Genomic DNA, 19,207 nt, shown 5'->3' on the forward strand with positions numbered 1-19,207 from the left:
ACATTACAAAATTCTTCGGGGACAACATCCAAGGGATTGAACTATCGATAACATTCGAGAAACTTCAGATACATGCAGGCGCGTTGTGCGTCGATGGATAACATCTAGCATTTGTTAGCCGCTGCAAAGCAGTGGCTGAAGAAAGTTCAAGTGAACAGACGACGTGCGGTACTTTGGCGCCATCTCGTAGCCATCATAGCAGAACACGTCTTGCGCGGCACCACGCTTTTTTTTTTCTCTCTCACGCTTTCGCCATACCATCCTCCTCCTGTTTCCGCCTCAAGATTCCACTGCACTTACCTCCTGCGCCTTCCTCCTCACGGTCTTTCCTCTATAGCCGCCTTTAATTCCCCGCAGCCCTCCGCGTTGCTCTTTCATCCTTCGCAGTTGTGCTCGTTCACTCGGTTACGCCGACGCTCGCCTCAGGAACGACCGCCTAAGCGCTGCGCTCTAATCTCCACAATTGCTATTGACGGAAATGCAGCCAGGAAATCATGCCAGACGCGGGAAATCACACCAACAAAGCTTCGCTTTCAGAATATAATATGAAGGCTTCGTTGGCAGATGGGACTCGTTCCGCGGATGGGACACTTGTGCAGTACATTGAGGCAACAAGTAGCACTTGGGTAGATTAGCCGTTTAGGATCCGTTAAATAGACATTCAGATACAAAATTTACTAATGAATTGTATCTGGAAATCACTTAAACAGCAAATATGCATATGTTCGAAATCTTCAAAGTTGACTGTGCTTTCCTCACCATGTCAGCATACACATGAAGCCTACTAGAGGTGTCCATCAACGCTCGAACGTCAGCGTCGAATGTGGCGACTAATTTCGAAAGCGTAAATACGAAAGGACACTGCATGGCACTTATGTCGGTGTGACCTTGTCTTGAGCACTCGAATAATGTGAAATAAAAAACCTTTTACTTCATTCACCTAAACTGTGTCTGCGTTTTGTTTCTTCGTTATGCAGCTCCATATAACATCAAGAGGAGGGACATTGGCTTGATGTATTCGAATTTAACTAGAAGATCGATTACGTTAAGCTGGCAGAAACAGTACGGAGATTCCAGCATTCCTCTGGAACTGGCTGGCTATGTGGTCACTGTCTGGTCGGCCAACGAAAGGCTTCGTCACCTTCTGCCACCAGAAAGAACCAGCATCAAGTTTGAGAAGCTTCCTCTGCAAACGGTATTCAGGTTTTTCGTGAGACCATTCTACACCTCGGATGGCCGACCTTTGGGGGAGCGAAAGTACCAGAGAGCCACTGCAACGTGGCACGCTGTTGTATTCGACGGTGAGTTGCTTTCAACATTTTCAATAAGAGAATTCAGCTAAGGCTAGTTGCTAACGCATATTAATTAACCTGGCGCAGAGAGAGAAGATACCGAACTCAATATTTCGCACCGAATTGGCGGAAAATAAATGTTTCGATGTTTCGATTACCAAAAAACGTAGTCGGAACACAGAAACAAATACAACGCATTGCAATGACTTATTTTGCCTTTACTAATTTTCTCCAGTTAAAGTGCCGTGTCAGCTTACGCGCCTGTCAGTCAACACTCATTCGGCAATATTCTGCCAATGCTGCAGCATGCATTTCCTCCAGTCTTGCGCGTTCATTTAGTATGTCTCTTTAGCAGCGCCATCTTTTCTAAGTGAGTAGACATGTTAGGGTTAGAAGACCGTCGTACCATGCAGCTTATCGCTGGCATTGCTCGACAAAAGCGATCACGCGACGTGAACGTTTGCAGGTTGCGACCGCTCCCCATTGCGACCAAAGTGGTCTGTACGACACATATTTTGATGTTTCGCTTAATAGGCAATGCTCCAGGAGTGGCATTGCATGATAAATTTTTAAAGAATTGGAATCTGTGAAGTGCGTCGCGTAAAATTGCGCACAGTTGGAGCGCTAACGTAAATGTGTTATGCTCACGTCGTTAAGAAAAATGGCGCTTGGTGTCAACAAGTGTGGCTGCTGTGTGCGGAGAGGAAACCAAATAACCAGAAGCGTTACTACGCGCCGCGACACCTGTGCGCACCACTTCCTACGTAAACTGGCACGATGCTCGCGTTCTCGATAACCAAGAGTAATTGCTTCGTTCCCTGCGTCTCCACGCTTGCACGGTCGCGTGAGCAATTCGGCTGCAAAGTCACTGAAGCTGTGCGATCTAGAAAGGTAGAAAACGCGTCGGGAAAACTGAGCTCCATTGCTTTCAAACATACAGAATATGAATATCTCACCGATAAGGTTACCGCGCTATTAACTTCTTTTTTAGCCCATTCATAGTTAGGAAGAATGTGGTTGCCCGTTATCTCTTGCAACTGTTGTCACTGTAAATTTGGGCTATGCAGAAGCTGTCCTCAGCATAGCCGCGCACGGCCTACACTTTGTTGTAATAGATGTCCAACATCCGCGGCCCTCTGTAAGCGGTGTTGGATTGTTTATGAATAATGCAACAAAATACCTCATAAAGTGACGAAAGAGACAGCCGTCAACTTAAGTCTATTGGTTAAGCACCCTACACGGCGCCCAGTCGGTAAATCTGCGGCTCCAATTCTTGCAAGGAATTCTTTATTGCACTTTTAATTATGATTTTCTGTTACTCAGGTTCTTGATTCCATATCGTAATAGCATTTACTTCACCAAAGAACGCGAGCTTCTAAACAAATCTGACCGCGCTCTTCTTCCTAACGCTACTTTCTTCTGACTGAGCATACGCCACGGAGACGGCACATTATCTAACTGAATGAATGATAGAGCCATACGCATAATGTTTTAAAAATGCTAGCATATCGATATGTGGCATTTTATTGCGAGCAATGGGATTCCATTTGTAAATTCTCAGATCCGAGTGTTTTGCCTAAGCCGCAAACGAGCTGACAAAACAAAAATGATAGAGATTCGCCAGATTCCAAAGTGGCATTATAGTAGTTTTAGCAAGCCTTCCGCTTCCATCACCGATAAAGACTTTATCTTTCACAGTGTTAACCCAAAGAGAAGCAAAGTTGTAAAATCTCTAACCAGTCGCATCGACTGGATACTCAAGCAAATTGTTACTTCTCTCGCAGCTAATGGCAGGCTGATAGTGTTCGTAGAAGTGTGCTGCTCCCAGTGAAAGGTACTGCGGAGCCGTTGATATGTAAAGAGTTTAAGCCGTCGAGCTATCCAGAGGCCGTAGGCTAGCGCTTGTATCGGGAAGCCCAGCAGTAACGTCATTCCACGCCTGAGATTCTGTGGCCTGTTCAGTGTTAGTTGCTGCCGATGCGACTTATGCATTCGCAGGGCACGCTATCAGGCCACGCTAGCTGCACTGAGTTGGAAGGACTCAAATACAAGAGCTACGTGCCGTTTGCTTAACTGTGGGACTGTGTATCAGAAAACCCGAATTTTGGAACTGGGTGATCAGAACGTGGACTATTGCAGGTCCAACGAAAGTGAGAAACTGCACGGCATGTATGGGGAAGCTATTTGCAGGAGTTAAGCTAGGATAGTTGAAATAAGGGTCCCGACCAAGACCGCTAGTGTAATTAAACAAGCGTGTAAGACTGAGAGGGAAGGGTCAGCGATATGATAATTGGTCGCGGCTAGACAATGTATCCGACTGTTGCTTAAAATTAACCTATATATTCTCGTAAGTTGGCCTTCCTGTGTGGAAAGTGGCGGCAAGCAGAACCGAAGACACTTCGAAGCATTGTGCCCCCTTGGAGCCTGGGAAAAGAAAGCTGAGCTGTTTCTGACATAAAAATTCCGACAGAACCCATCTCTTGGCGACCGTCCAATATTGAACTATTGAAGTCCAATAGTATTGAAGCAATGCGCCGACACAACGCATTGCCACCGCTAGAAGGCGCCATGCATGAGGCATGTACTGCAGCGGGACTCCTCCCTGGCGCTACCATCTGGACTCGCTGCGCCACATAGTGAGGCGACCACGAAGTATTTTCTATGGCTGTCGAGATTGTACCGGTGCATATGAGCCATGAACTATGACCAGGTTCCTCTCTCCTCTTGCGTATGGACGCGCAGCGTTATCTAGTGGCGTAAATTCTATGCTTCGCCTGCGAAATTCGTGGCGCCCCGATGCGTGCGAGCACCGAGAATGGCTTTCTAACTGTCCACGCACACAGTGGTACATGCCCTCTGACCTTGGTTGGCGTGAAAAAGGTTGATTGTAGGGCGGCACATGCCCACTGCATTCGTGACGAAGCTCACTAAGACTTTGGTGTTAAAGGTGTTCAATAAATGCAGTCCCCACCCTTCGTTTCCGGGGTGCAGCTCGCTGAAGTGTTGGACTCTATACTTGACTGCTATACATGTGTGGCATGCGTTTGATTCCGCCCAGCTGTCTTCTTTACCAATGAGGTCGTGAAAAGAGGTTGGCCAGATACACCAGATGGTCGCACAGCAAGAATCGTTCCGCCAGAAGCTATCTCTTGATTACTTGTCGATAGTATTTCGATGAAAAGTGAAACAATGTAGAGACCCAGCGTATTGGTACCGCTGAAATGCGTCATGTATGAGACGTGTATACCTGCTTAACTCTTGCGCTTCGATGGACGGATGGATACTATGAGGGTCCTCTTTGGAACGGGGCGATCGGTGACGCCACGACGGTCTTGTTCTTATTTTACCTAATGTCCTCGCTATCTTTTTTTAGAGAGTAGCTCTTAGACGTCCTTTCCTGCGGCGAGCATCGGTGGTAAGCCGCGGTGTAACCTGGCGAACCGTAGCAGGGGATAAAAGATACGAGGAGGAAAGCGTTAAGGACGGAGCAGCGAAACCACGAAGTGGTAAGTGGAGGAGGGTATAGTGAAAGCTTGTGAAGAAAAGCGTAGTGTGGCGACGATAGCTACGAGATGGACCAAGGTTAGCGCGCGCCGTCTGGGAGGACAGTCTGCGGCGGCTCCTGTGAATCGTGCCCACGTGTCGCTTCGCACTGGCTTTTGCGATTGCCATATTAGCGGGGCAGTCGTTCCACATTTCGCTTCATTTGCAACGTTCCGCACGAGAAATTGTCCGCACGAGCCAACATATCGCGTAATAAAAACACACATAGAGCTGCGCCCAAATTTCGCGTCAGGGAGTATCTTAATCGTTGGTGATCTTTTTTAACACACACGTGTCACAGCATCGAACTTTCTCAACCACTATTCAGAACTTTGTATGTCTCCGTTGTTTGCCATCTCCCATTTTTTGGGCAGCCAAATGTACAATCGCGTTTTATTAATCTATATTGCGGACATGTTCACGTTCCCCCTGGTAAGTCTGACCTCATGGGCTTCAGGATGCCAACAGAGCTAAAACCCACAGCTGGGTATATATCTGCACGTTCCAATAAAGCACGGTCCATTCTTTCTATACATTTACCGCAGCGATCACATGCCTCTTCTTCCTTTGTGTACGTGGCTTTATAACTAGGCGTCTAACGCATCCTGGTTTCGCTTCAAAAAGCTAAGAACTTACCTTTAAGTCATAAATTGTCTGTTTCCTGGTTTCCATTTGATCTGTTGCGTAGTTACTCCTAGGAGATTTCTTTTCTAATTGCCACCTCCGAATAGATTGTCTCAGCTACTCTGTCATTGACGTTCTTTGTTGCCCTATTGTTTACTGTACCGCTCGCGTGCTAGCTGCTAAGCTTTCTAGTTCTTTACCTCTACTGAGGGTCAGTGTGTTTTGTTTACTACTTCAACACTGTCGCAACCTGTTTATTTTTTCCCATTTCTGAATTCTTCTTTGGAATGAATTGTACTCTGAGCTTCCTTCAGTTCAAATGTTGTCCAGCCCATAACATACTGTAAACGTTCGTTGGAATCTTCCCCTGTGCCCCCAACGCGAGGCTTCCCACAGGCCTTTGGTGGCTATCGAGTCCTCATAGTACCCTTGACTTCAAGCAAACAACCGCATTTTCAAATGCAAGTGGTGTAAACAGTGCACCTTCCCTCATAGCCCGCAGCAAGTCGTATCAGTTGTATTCCCATAGCAGCACTTCGTGTTTCATTATGGGCGCATTTCTCTTTTCCTTTGCCAGTGCTCTTTTTTCCTGTTTTCTGGTATATCTGTTGCCTTTGTTTATCCATACACCAAGATATTTGTATGCTTTTACAATACGTATATCTTGGCCCCACATTCATGACACTGCCTGTTCGCTGCTTTCGTTGAACACCTCAGCAACAGATTTTTCAAACTCTAAATTTCAATCTGGACACGCTGCGCCATGTATTGGCACCGTACGAGGTCCTTGGAGTGGCGTACCGGATCGCACCTGTGGCGCGATGGTGCGTTTGAGCGGCGTAGAGCAGCGTGGATTCTCTCTGATTCTTCCCATGGGATGCTCCATCATGTAGTGGTGCCGCCGCAAAACCCTGCTGGTCTTTAGCGTCACCTTCAAAATCGCACCCGTGACGCACCGATGCATATGAGCCGGTTACTGTGCGTGTACGAGGCCAAAAGAAATGATGATGTTAGAGCGCAGTGCTCAGGCGCCCATTTCTGCGTTGAGCGTCGGCATCGCTCGTAAACGAGCGGACGGGCAGAGCGAAGGATGAAAGAATGGCCGCGGGGCGCAACGGAGGATGAAATAAGGCGACAGCGAAGTGAGCGCGAGGCCGAAATCGGAGGAGGAAGTTGCAGCGAAAGCATAAGGACAAAAGCGGAAGAGGAGAGTATGTTGAAAGGGCGAAGAGTAAAGTGGTGTGCCAGCGTAATAAGGCATTTTTCATAACAGTTTTCATAAAAACGCGCTAAACCGAAGACGAAAGGAACACATACGGCAGGGCTTGCGCTACTTCCAACTGGCGTTTATTTCAAACGAGCATCAGGCACACGATGCACTAATCGTCATACACACAAAAGATTGTAAATGAATCCGATCATACAAACGATTGTATGGTCTATCAGTTCATGTGCCTAGATACCTTGAAAGAAACATGACTTGTTTTTCTTGCCAAATGAAAGACGGGACAACTCATGGGGCCCCATAACGTAAAACTATTCCAATATGTTTATATTCCAATCCCCTGACGTCAAATTTGCGTAACCGCCGACACAAGCATCGGGCGGTGACCCGCAGTGTTGTCTGAACGAACCAATCAAACGCTCTCCTCGTTCATGGGAGGTTACTTTTGTTTGCTTGAAAAACGAATAAAATTGCCTACACTAAGCAGCTTGTCCTATCTAATTGGCTGACACGAGGCGAGAAGCACGCTGAGTGGAGAGGGATTCGATGGGGCCGAGCCACTGCGTGGAAAATCGATTACCGTATGAAGAGGGCGGTGCCGGCGTCTGCGATTGGTCCGCTTTCCCTTACTTAGCGTGCGGTGGTTGGTCGAAAATCGCGGCGGCATGCAACGGAAGCTTAATAATGACGCTAAAACGGATCTTTAGCAAAGAAGAATTGGCAGAACGAGGTCGTAAACGTGCCGAAAGTGCTCGGAAACGTTACACGACCACACAAAAAAGTTTTATTATACGCAAATAAAGCCATGCTCGCCGGCAGGTGCGAGTAGCCAGTGCCTGAGCGATCGCCGGCAGCCATCTTTTATTCCTTTCGGAACGGGGCAGCCTGCGGCTATTAAGAAGAACATTGTTTTGTTCGGCATAATATTATAAGTATGCTTTAGCTATTTTGCGTTCTATGTTTGTTTTATATTTCCTCAGGAACGTTGTGGCATCAATCATGGGCATGTATGCGCACTTTTTCGCAGTGTTCATCAAAGTGACTACAGTGTCATTTTCTAACGTAGTAATAGTGATGTCTAGCCCAGACACTAAAGCACTGGCCGGTTTGTCCTATATAGGCGCGTCCACAATCTAAGGGTATCTGATACACAACATCCGAAGTGCATTCAGTGCCATTGGCCCGATGATTAGTATCACATTGCATGCGTTTCTGGTGCTTCTTCTTGAAGGTTACACACTGCTGACAATTTACAAGGCGCTGAAGAAACTACATTGACATTGTGTCGGTTTACGACCTTTTTTCAAATAATCTGAAACATTACGGAGGTATGAAATTACATGTATAGGGCTTTTGTCACAATCTTTGGTTGGGCACTTCCTTCCCTGTTCTAATTTTTGAAGCAACGTCTCACAGACAGATGAATTGAAAAACGCTGCATGTTTCAAACCTGCATGTTTCAATCTGTCTACTTGGCTAGACACACTATGCTCAGTTTGGTGAACACATGACTTTTGCAAAGCACCATGGAGCCATGGGGAGGAGGGGGCTATGTCCCTCTTTATCAATTCCGAATGTGCGCTATTGAAAGTCAAAACACTATTCTTCCACGTTGCGCTCTATCTGCTGAATGCCTGGTCGTCGGACAAAAATGAAATTTTAAGATCTAGAAACTGAATGCAGTTGTCATCGGGCAGTTCCAAGGCAAACTTGAGCCCCTGGGAAAATTTGTTGGAAACTTTTAGACAATCTGCTACCGCGTCATCAAGACACACTACTGATGAATTGTTAAGGACAATCAGATGGTCGTCGACATTCGGGAATACAGGAATGAGCTAAAAAATGTCACATAACATGACGGCTATTGACGAAGCACTACAAATTCTTCTACGTTGAATGTAATAAAAGCCATTGTGACTATTGGCAGTCGAATTTAACTAAAATTCTAACAAGGTTAACAAATTGTATCAGTTCATGCCTAGTAAGTTTTGGAATTTCATTTCACCCATTGGATTCATATTAGAATACATAGAATACCTTCACATGTCACAGAATAATGCAGCTCTGCAACGTCTACTAAGAAAGCTGTGGCTACAGATCCCAGACCATCTTTCAGCTCTAAGATAACGTCATCAGAGCACCTCACCATGAAGGGATCTTCGTGCAGTAGTTGCTTCAGGGGCACTTCAGGTTCCCTTGCAGGAACCGTCCTACTTGAAGCTGCCATGATGCCTTTTCTGGGACGATCACGCGCAGGGATTTTCAGGCTTATGGGTGTTGTATGTAAAGATGACTTCAAGGCAATTTTTCAACCCATCTGGCCTGCTTTTTTATAGAGTCAAACTGCGTATCTTTCAGCAGTTTTAGTGCTGCTCTCTTTTGTTTCTTCTGGTTAAAACTGGTCGCCTTGAAGTCCTTCTTTGCAGCTTCATTAGCCTTCTCTTTCATCAGTTATTCTGGCAGCACCACAAATCGTCCTCCTTTATCTGCCTGAAGAATGGCCAGTTTTCAGTCACTATCCTCTTGAGCGGAGGTCGAGACGGCATTCCACAATCGGCTTTTTTCAGGACGCAGTCAACAACTTCACTGATGACTCGATTATGCTCAATTTCTTCTGCTCTAGCATCTACTTTTCTTGCTAAATCCCAGAGCTGCTGCTTGCTGAGGTGCGGCTCGAAACTGTATTTCGGGCCTTTGTCGAGGATCCTGCTTACGGTGTCAGGAAGACTAGCGTGTTCAAAGATGGTGACCATGCTTGCTTTGGAACATCTTGTCGGATGTTTAGTACGTCGTCATTTAGGGCTTAGATTGGTGCTATAGTCGGCTTTAATGCTTCAACAACAGAGCTAGACAGCACAATAATGACGTTAGAAAAGGATACGGTAGTCACTTCGCTGAACACTGCAAACAAGTGCGCATGCTCACCCATGTTTGGTGGCACAATGTTCTTGAGGAAAGAAAAAACCATCATAGAACACGAAATAGTTGAAGCTTATTTTATGAGGAAAACAGGCGACAAGTGCGTCAGTTGTCCGCCTTTCGTTTTGAATGAAAAGCAAGTTACCTTTATTTCGACGTATCTAGGCAGATGAACTGATTGACCATACAGTCGTGATCGGATTCATTTACAATCTTTTGTCTCTATGATGATGAGTGCAGGATGTACATGATGCGCAGAGCATAAATAGATGATCGTTTGAAATAAATGCCAGTTGGAAATAGCGCCAGTCCTGTCATATGGGCTCCTTTCGTCTTCACATTTACCGCGTTTTCGTGAAAACTGTCAAGGTCAACCAACTCGCCCGAACCAAGGTATTGTTGTGACTAGGCATGCTGAGACCGTGGAAACAAGGCACCATAGTGATCTTCGGATTCACTGTGCATGCACTACTTCGGCTTCGCTGCCATCTCTAGAGAACGGGTTCCACGTGAGCCTCATGGTCCCTACCATGTACTCGCTTTTTGACTCAACAATGAAGGACGCCACCAGTGGAAATGCTTCGTCTGCCGATTCTACAAACAAGCTCCTCGAGCAGAGGCTCAGCAACGCTGCCGAAGGGACTATGTCGTTCGCAATCGAACTTTTTGCCACAATATATTGCGAACTCAAAACACCCAAACCACTGAGCTCGAAATTGGAATTAGAGAGCGTCGTAATCGTCGGACTATTTTTCATGTTTATTTTGCTGAAGCGAAAGGGTAAGCGATGCCAAAACGTGTAGCAAGACTCGAGCAAAACTATATTGTCGACCACATCCTTATAGAAGCACACATAATTCACAAGGACACAACAGGTAGCGTCCTTGCGAAGCTCACTAAGAGCCTATCTTTGAGCTTGTCTCCGGTGGCGGAGGTTTCGCGACGGTGACGAAGTATTGCGCGTGCATCAGGTTATTTATTTATTGATGCGAAAACATTACGCGAACATCCGTCGGCGTAGTCGGTGCAGCAAAAATATGGCACCAAAAGTGGCCTCTGGCATAAAGAGTAACAACCCATCACACAATTTTTTGATCGGCGTCAAATTCCTTGATCGGCGCCAAAGAGCCGATGTCACTCGCCGGTGCGTTTCCCGTCCAGAAACAGGGCTGGAGGCAGCGGCTTGCTTGTTCGCGAAAGCGATGGGGGCACAAGCAAAACCTCCGCGGTGAGTCTATAGGTGCGCTGCGAGACTGTGAAGGCGAAGAGTTGCGCCAAAGTTGGTCGCCAGTGTTGCCATCCGTCGTCAGCTTCTCCGGTCGACTGTTTCCTGCGGCGACAGGTAGCTGCGCCGTAGACGACCATCCGCATATGCGGTCAGCGAGTCCAGCTAGCCGATCGCGACTCGGCGCGTCAGAACCCACCAACACCGCGCGTTCGGACTGTGGGAGGCGCCACAAGAACAGCTCGCGCGAAATTTGGAGATGACTCTTGTTTGCTGAATGACCATCCAGCAACTGACGCAACCGCTGCAGGAGTTGTGACGGTCGTTGGTCGCCTAGTTCCTTGGAGATGACTGGATGTAGGGGCGTAGACCTGTACAATCTTCATTTTGTACCTCTTATTAAGTTTCACAACAAGACCTGCCACCCTCTCGTTAATGCTCTAGAATTCCTGTGTGTTACCAGCTATATGTTTACTAATCAGGGATACGACTCCTAGTTCTCGTCTCTGCGCTAAGCCCCGGTAGCACAGGACGTGCCCACTTTTTAGCACTGTATATGCTTCTTTTGGCCTCCTAACTTCACTGAGTCCTATTATATCCCATTTACTGCCCTCTAATTCCTCCAATAGCACTGCTAGACTCGCCTCACAAGATAACGTTCTAGCGTTAAACGTTGCCAGGTTAATATTCCAACGCCGGCCTGTCGTGATCAACTTTACGACAAAGTGCCAGCACGTCCTGGACGTACGAGGCATAGTGCATAGAAGTGCCTGCCAACATACGGCAGGCACTTCTGCCGTATGTTGGCTGTTTTTATGCGTATATCAAGCACATTGATGACAGATATAAATAATGCCCATTTTAAGTTTTATCATGCATATGCGTTCTCTGCGTGCAGCTTTCTCCCACGTGCTTCATTACTTCACTGAGAACTCTCGAGTGGTTGTACAAAATTGCTGTGGAAATTTCATTGCAGAAGACGAGTACCTGGACGACAAGCCTTTCAAATGCGTTACAGTAAATAAAGTGATCAAAAGCAGATATCTTTGCGATACAGACCAGGATTGTCAATCCGACATGGGAAGCTACGACGAGAGTACCGCTTTTTGTGGTGAGTTCTCAGGCGGCGACTTTTCTTTACTTTTATGCATGTATGATTCTTTGCAACGTTTGTCACGAGTGCCTGCTGCTAATCGATGTAATAACAGTTAATGAGAAATGAATAATGGCCGATTACTGTAATAATATATGCTAATACTATTTTGGCACAGTTATTCTTTGTACAAAAGACAGTGCAGAAACTTGAAATGCCACAGAGGGCAATATTCTCTACACCATAGCCAGTACATTAATTGTAGAGATTAGGTAGCAACCTTCTGCCACTTCCATGCCTACAAGTTTGCTGAATAAATGACTGATTGGCTTTTTCAGCACCTTGAGAACAACAGTGTAATCTTTAGTTATTGGTTAAAGCAAGGTGGCAAGTGAGTTGTTTGAAGATTAATTTTGAATGTCTGCAGCGAGAGCGCACAAAGAGAGAAAAAGACGACAAAAGGCACACGCCCACACGTATGCACGCACATGCATATAGCGCTATTTTCCAGTACAGATTCGTAGTTTTGCGAGTGCATATATATATATATATATATATATATATATATATATATATATATATATATATATATATATATATATATATTGCCACGGGGATGAGAGTTGTCAAAAGGAATAGGAAATTGTATTTACAAAATATATACAGCGAGAGGCTGCTTCAGGCTCTCGCTGACAGAGCGCTCGTTTTGTTCTGCAATATAGCCTGAAGCAGCCTCTCGCTGTATATATCTTGTAAATACAATTTCCTATTCCTTTTGAAAACTCTCATCCCCGTGGCAATATATATATATATATATATATATATATATATATATATATATTGCCACGGGGATGAGAGTTGTCAAAAGGAATAGGAAATTGTATTTACAAAACATATACAGCGAGAGGCTGCTTCAGGCTACATTGCAGAACAAAACGAGCGCTCTGTCTTCACCCTCTTTTGGCGCATTATTCCATGCTCGGCAGTATGCCGCCTTCAGTGCGCGGGAATAGCGCGTAACAATATGTATATACATATATATATATGTGTGTGTGCGTGTGTGCGTGTGTGTGTGTGTTTGTTTGTATGTGTGTGTGTGTGTAGAGAGAGAGAGACAAGTAGCGGAAAGAAACACAATAATATTAGATTAAGAAGTGAATATCGGAGAACTGTACACGTGTCCATAGCCGAAATTTATTTGCAAAATGCTAATAGGATCAGACGAAAAACCGCATTTCTGCTTCCCATACGGACATTAAATGCATGCTGCTGCACACTATTATTTCGGTTGCGTCATGAGCCGCAATAATCCATTTTGTCATTTCACTGTGGGCCCCATTCAAAGTTGTCATTCTTTTTTATTTACGATGACGTTTCAAATCGTGAAAGCGGATGACGCGCTAGCGTGAGGGAGCTGTAGCGCACACGACGCTATCGACTCTTGGTGCGCCTAAATGCCTACACTGTCTGCATCGCAAATAGTATTCAAGACAGGGCTTGCGCGGCCGCGCCATACGCAAGAGCCGGCGGAGTAGAACGACACCTTGTAAACTTTCGCTTACTACAAACATTAACTAGCATGATGTCAGCGCGCACAGGCAAACATGAACACTTCACGCTCAATGACCGCGGACACTCGTTGTCAAAACGCTGGTGTGATGAATCCCGGAAGCAACAGCGAGAAAAGTGACCTTCGTGCTTTCTATCACTTCAACTCAAGCTGAGCGGTGAGAACACAGCGCGCGCAAAGCTATCAGCCGACCTACCTAGACTGTGCCCCCAAAGCACATCCATGTGCTTGGGGGCACAGTCATCCATGTGCTTGAGCACATGGATGACTCCATCCATGTGCTTGAGCACATCCATGTGCTTGAGCCGCCACCGTCGGCTCACCGTCGCACGCTTTCACTCGCACGCACAGCGTTTGCCGCGCGAAGACGATGTTATCACAAAACGAACACAGTACGTGAGTACCGCAAACAAAACATGTAGCAGTTGCCCTAGGAGACCAACCTGGCGCCCCTCTGCCTGGCTTCCTCCTCCGCGATGCCTTGCCTCATTTTTCCTCCCTCCTTGTCTCAACTTTGCCTACACTTTACATTAGGTTGCGTTGCTTTGCCGCAGCGCTACCTAGAGGGAAGTGCAGGTGTAGGTGTAGTCGGCGACAAAGTAGAATGAATTTAATTTATAAACGTCAGAGGCTCTGAGAGACCGTTGACCATTGCATCGGTAATGTACAGGCTAGCAATGCAGGCAGTTAAATTAAAACTGCAAGCATTGGCAGAGAATAAAGGCATTTTAGGAGAAATTAAGAATGGGTTCAGAATAGGTAGGCGTTTGGATGATAACTCGTTTGTTCTTATTCACTGCATTGAACTATTATAAAAGCAGACCATTATGTGTGGCTTCTTAGATATCACAGGAGCGTATGACAACGTATTTTGTGGTATATTCTGGAAGGGGAAAGCTTCGGCGATGATTGTCTACACCTTTTGAGTTAGATTTACGTAGAAAATAGCATTTGCTTTGGATGGGAAGAGATGAGTAGCCAGGAGAAAGTTGATATCAATAAGGGACTGAGGCAGGGGTGCTTTTTATGCCCACATCTGTTTCTGATGTACATGGTGAAGATGGAGGTGGTGTTAGAAGACAGTAATATTGGGTTTTATCTATCATACAAAAAGACGGGTGCAGTAGTAAATCAGCAGATTTTGCGTTTATTTGATGCTAACGACATTGTTTTGCTAGCTAACAAGCTAAGTGATTTGCAACGTCTGCCTATTATCTGTGGACAGGAAGGCGAAAATTTAGGTTTCGAACTTAGCGCTAAAAAAGAGGTGTTATGTTATTCAATCAAAACAGTGAACAGAGAGTGGCAGCACAGAGACAGAATACCTCGGGTAAAAGAATATAAATACCTTGGTATATGGATAAACGAAGGCAATAGATATATGGAAACACAGGAAAAAATAACAGTACAGGGGAAGAGAAATGCAGCCATAATGACACACAGAGTGCTATGGGGATGCAGTAGGTATGAGGAGCTCTGGGGTTTGTGGAAAGACGTAATGGTTCCAGGACTTACATTAGGAAATGCGGTTGTTTGCTTGAAATCAGGGGTACAATTAGGAATCGATGGCAACCAGAGGTCAGTGGGACGCCTCGTATTGGGCGCTCACGGAAAGACTACAAATGAAGCTGTGCAAGGTGATATGGGCTGGATTAGATTTAAAGTGAGGGAGGCTCGCAGTAAAATTGATTATAAATGAACGACTGAGGAATATGGATTAAACAAATGGACTGGGAGAGTGTTCAGGTATTTCATTCATTCACAGTGGAGGAAAAGAACTAGGAATCTTACCAGCAAGTATGCGGCCTGTGGGGTGGGCAACACAGCGACAAAGAACGCCAAGCGCCTGAACGCCAACTTGTGCCTGAAAATCATCTGATTTCATCACCCCACTTAATTGCCTGCTGTCCTCCACTGCGCCTCTCTTCTCTTCGCCCCCAGCCCGTAGCTCCACTCGTCTACCTAATATATGTCCTACTCATTAGATAACCTGTACAGCTCCATTCTTTTCTCGTACTGTCAACTGGAATACCGGCTATCCACGTTTGCTCTTTGATCGACCCAACTCTCTTTCCCTCTCTTAACGTTACGCCTAACAATATTCATTCCATCGCTCTTTTCGTGGTCCTTAACTTGTTTCCTAGCTCATGTGTTAACCTGAAAGTTTCTGCCCATTTTGTTGGCACCGGCAGAATGCAATGATTGTACACTTTTCTTTTCAGAGACTGTGGCGAGCGCAAGTCAGGATTTGAGAATGCCTGTCGTATGCCTTCCAACCAATTTTAATTTTTCTTTAAAACTGCATCTCGTAATCAGGGTCTCGTTTGAGTAATTGACTTATATAAGTGTACTCCTGCACAGACTCTGGGCGTTGACAGGCGATCATGAAATCTTGTTCCTTTGCCACTCTAATAAACATCACGTTCGTCTTCTGCATTTAATATTCAGGCCTACTCACACACTTTATCGCTTAAGGTTCTCAATCATTTGTTGCAATTCGTTCCCAATGTTACTGAACAACACAATGTCATCTGCAAACCAAAGGTTGGTGAAATGTTCACCGTTGATCCTCACTCGCAAGTCTTCGCACCTGATCCACTTATTATAAGGAAGCAGTGAATAGCGTTGGAGGGGCAGTGCCCACTGTGTGACCACATCCTTGATAGGCAATTTTATACCTCAGTTCTAGGAAAAGAAAATATATCTGGAATAATTGTAGATATTTCTCAACGTATTTACGTGTGCCTTCTGTACTCTTCGACTGGGCTTCGACTGAATCAGATGCTTCTTTTTTTTTAATCTGTGAGAGTCTTATGGAGACTTTGATTGTGCTCCGCAGATTTCCCGAGTAGATAATTGATCATATGGACATTACTCATTGTGGAATATTCCTTCCTGAAGCCTGCCTATCTTCTTGGCTGTTCGAAGTCAAGTGTTGCTCCGGTTCTCTAGGAAATTGAATGGGTGAACGATGTGTACAATACTGAAACAAGCGATTTGGCCAAAGACGTTTCAACTGTTTAATATTTCCCTTCTAATGGATTAGTGTTGTCGATATTCTTTCAACTATGTTATACTTGGAGACGTGCAGTTTTACGTAGAAAGAACCGTAAGCTTTTCAAGTGTAATATCTCCGTGTTTGACTGGATCAACTTTCGTTCCATCTCCTCCTGCCGCCTTTACTGGAAACACGTCTTGCCCAGCCCTTTATAACCTAATCGCTGGTTACACATAAAGCTTCCGCATCCGCTTTCTCGCTTCTTTCAATAAAGAGGGCGTAATTGCTTTGGGTACTGAGTAGGTCTCTATAGAGGTCATCTGCTGCCTTTTCTATATCGCATAAACTTCTGACAGCATTACCCTGCTTATCCTGAACCGCATACATCTTGATTGATTTCATGCTGCCGTATTTTTTTTTACTGTCTACTGCTTCTTTTCGACATCGTAATTTATTATAGCACATACTTTCTTCTTGGTTCTCAGCTCTGATACTTCAGCTAATCCTCACTACTCTCTTGAGTAAATCAATTTCATGACTATTTCTTTTGTTAGGCCATGTGATACTTGGGAGAGTTCCCTTATTTGTCGCCTTGGTGCCCTACCCAGTGCATATGTTCTTGCCAAAAATCGTTGATAGTCGGGACCCATGTTGTCCATTCTTGACTTGACTTTTCGTGCCCTTGCCAAGTATTTTGGTAAAATACCAGCAAACTCATTTTTCAATAAATTCGACTGTTTCATTTGAATATCCAATGGATCATGTCACATACTCACTATCAGGAACACCCCTCTGAGTGGTCCAGTAGCAATGGCGCTTTGCTGCAAAGCACGGCGTGCTCCCTGCTCATATCGCGCTTTTGACCCGTGAAACCCAAAATGTCGCTTACATTTCTTTAGATATCAGGGCTCATGAACCTTGCGCCAGTATTGTTGCTTGACCTAATGAAATCTAGCCGTTAACCTTTAATAGTGTCATTCAGGTCAGGTATCTATATTTCTTTCGTTACCTACTTTTTCTTCTCAGCCCCACGTTCCCTCCTGGTTCACAACCGGCAACTTTACATGGAAGTTTTTTCAACGACGGCACACTCGGCGTCTGTGCGCTGGCTAGCCGCGGCTGGTGACAGTGAAATCCCGTACCTGGTGGCCGGGTATGTGCTCACACTGTGGTCAGACGACTGGACGCGTCGCCACGTAGTTGCCAGCAATGAAACCAGCGCCGTCCTAACGGGACTGCCAGCCTCGAGAACGTACACGCTCATCTTGCGACCCTTCTTCTCAGCCGATGGAAATGTGCGCGGAACGCTCAAGTACGGTCTCGCCCAGGTCGGCACATTCACCACAAAAATTAGCGGTAAGTGCCAGCAGATTTCTTATTTGGATTAGTAGATGTATATCCCTGGGAAGAAACACAGCGTAAGGACAAGAGAGCCACACATGGCAACTATGAACGGTCTTAATAACATAATGGGCCCTATAACGTAAGACTATTCCAATATGTTTTTATTCCAATCTTCTGATGTCAAATTTGCGTAACCACCGACGCAAGCATCGGGCGGTCACCCACAAGGTTGTCTGAACAGACCAGTCAAACACTTTCCTTGTTCATAGGAGGTCACTTTTGCTGGATTGAAAAACGAATAACATTGCCTGCACTGAGCGGCTTGTCTAATTCTCATTGGCTGATAAGAGGCGAGAAGCGCGCTCAAGTGGAGAGGAATTCAATGGGGCCGAGCCACTACACTGAAAATCGATAACCGGATGAAGAGTGTGGTGCCGGCGACTGCGATTGGTCCGCGTTCCCTTACTTAGCTTGCGGTGGCTGGCCAAAAATCGCTGCTACATGCAACGGGAAACTTAAGAATTCCGCTACAAAGGATCCTCAGCAAAGAGGAGTTGGCAGAGCGAGGTCGTAAACGTTGTGAAAGTGCTCGAAAACGTCCCACAGTCATGCAACAAATTTTATTACACTCAAATAAACCCATGCTCTCCGGCAGGTGCGAGTAGCCAGTGCCTGAGAAATCGGCGGCAGCCATTTTTTATTCCTTTCGGAAGGAGGCAGCCTGCGGCTATTCAGAAGGAAATTCAGTTTTGTTCGGCATATTAATGCATATTTAACGCGTACACGTCACTTGGACGCGGTGAGTTCTTGCGGTTTTGTGACGTCGAGTGAGAGGCAGGGGAAGTGGGTGCAGTCCGAAAACTTTTCACCAATAGGCGAAGGCTAATGGCCAAAATGCATCGAATCGTAAATAACAATTTTCCTTTTGCTCGGTCAAACCATGCATAATCAGTGTGTACACGTCATATAATATGGCGAGCTATCGCGGTTTTCGTGACGTGGCGTGACAGACAGGTGAAGTGGGGGTGGTCCAAAATGTTTTTGACCAATCTCAGAGGGCTGATTGCAGAATTAGAATAGAAAAGTTTGGAACAGTTTTACGTTACAGCGCCCAATGTTACGTAAAAGCTGCAACATAAGAATGAAACATGACGTTTCGTCATAACCTTTCAAGTTGGTTTGATTCAAGTTATATTGACATTTCTACAAAGAATGAGTTCTGTCGGGTGATTTTCTGAATTTAGCACCTCAGTGCCACAGGCAGATCGTCCACTGAATTTATTTGAAATTATCGCTTTGTGGGTATGAATTGCACATCTGTTGAGTTAGTCAAAAGCCACTGGTAGGTTAGCCTCACTCTACCAGCCGTGGTGG

General features: G+C 45.6%; 1 protein-coding gene across 1 annotated transcript in view; it reads left to right on the forward strand.

The window, feature by feature from the left end:
• The window catches only part of LOC129386778 (uncharacterized), a 74,928-nt gene that overhangs the window by 39,072 nt on the left and 16,649 nt on the right, over positions 1–19,207 (forward strand). Inside the window, exons 6-8 of the mRNA XM_055074977.1 lie at positions 978–1,301; positions 11,805–11,939; positions 17,516–17,845. Of these exons, the coding sequence (XP_054930952.1) occupies positions 978–1,301; positions 11,805–11,939; positions 17,516–17,845 (789 nt within the window). The remainder of the gene's footprint in view (positions 1–977; positions 1,302–11,804; positions 11,940–17,515; positions 17,846–19,207) is intronic.

The sequence above is a fragment of the Dermacentor andersoni genome, chromosome 8 (assembly GCF_023375885.2).
Source record: "Dermacentor andersoni chromosome 8, qqDerAnde1_hic_scaffold, whole genome shotgun sequence".
Classification (NCBI taxonomy): Eukaryota; Metazoa; Arthropoda; class Arachnida; order Ixodida; family Ixodidae; genus Dermacentor; species Dermacentor andersoni.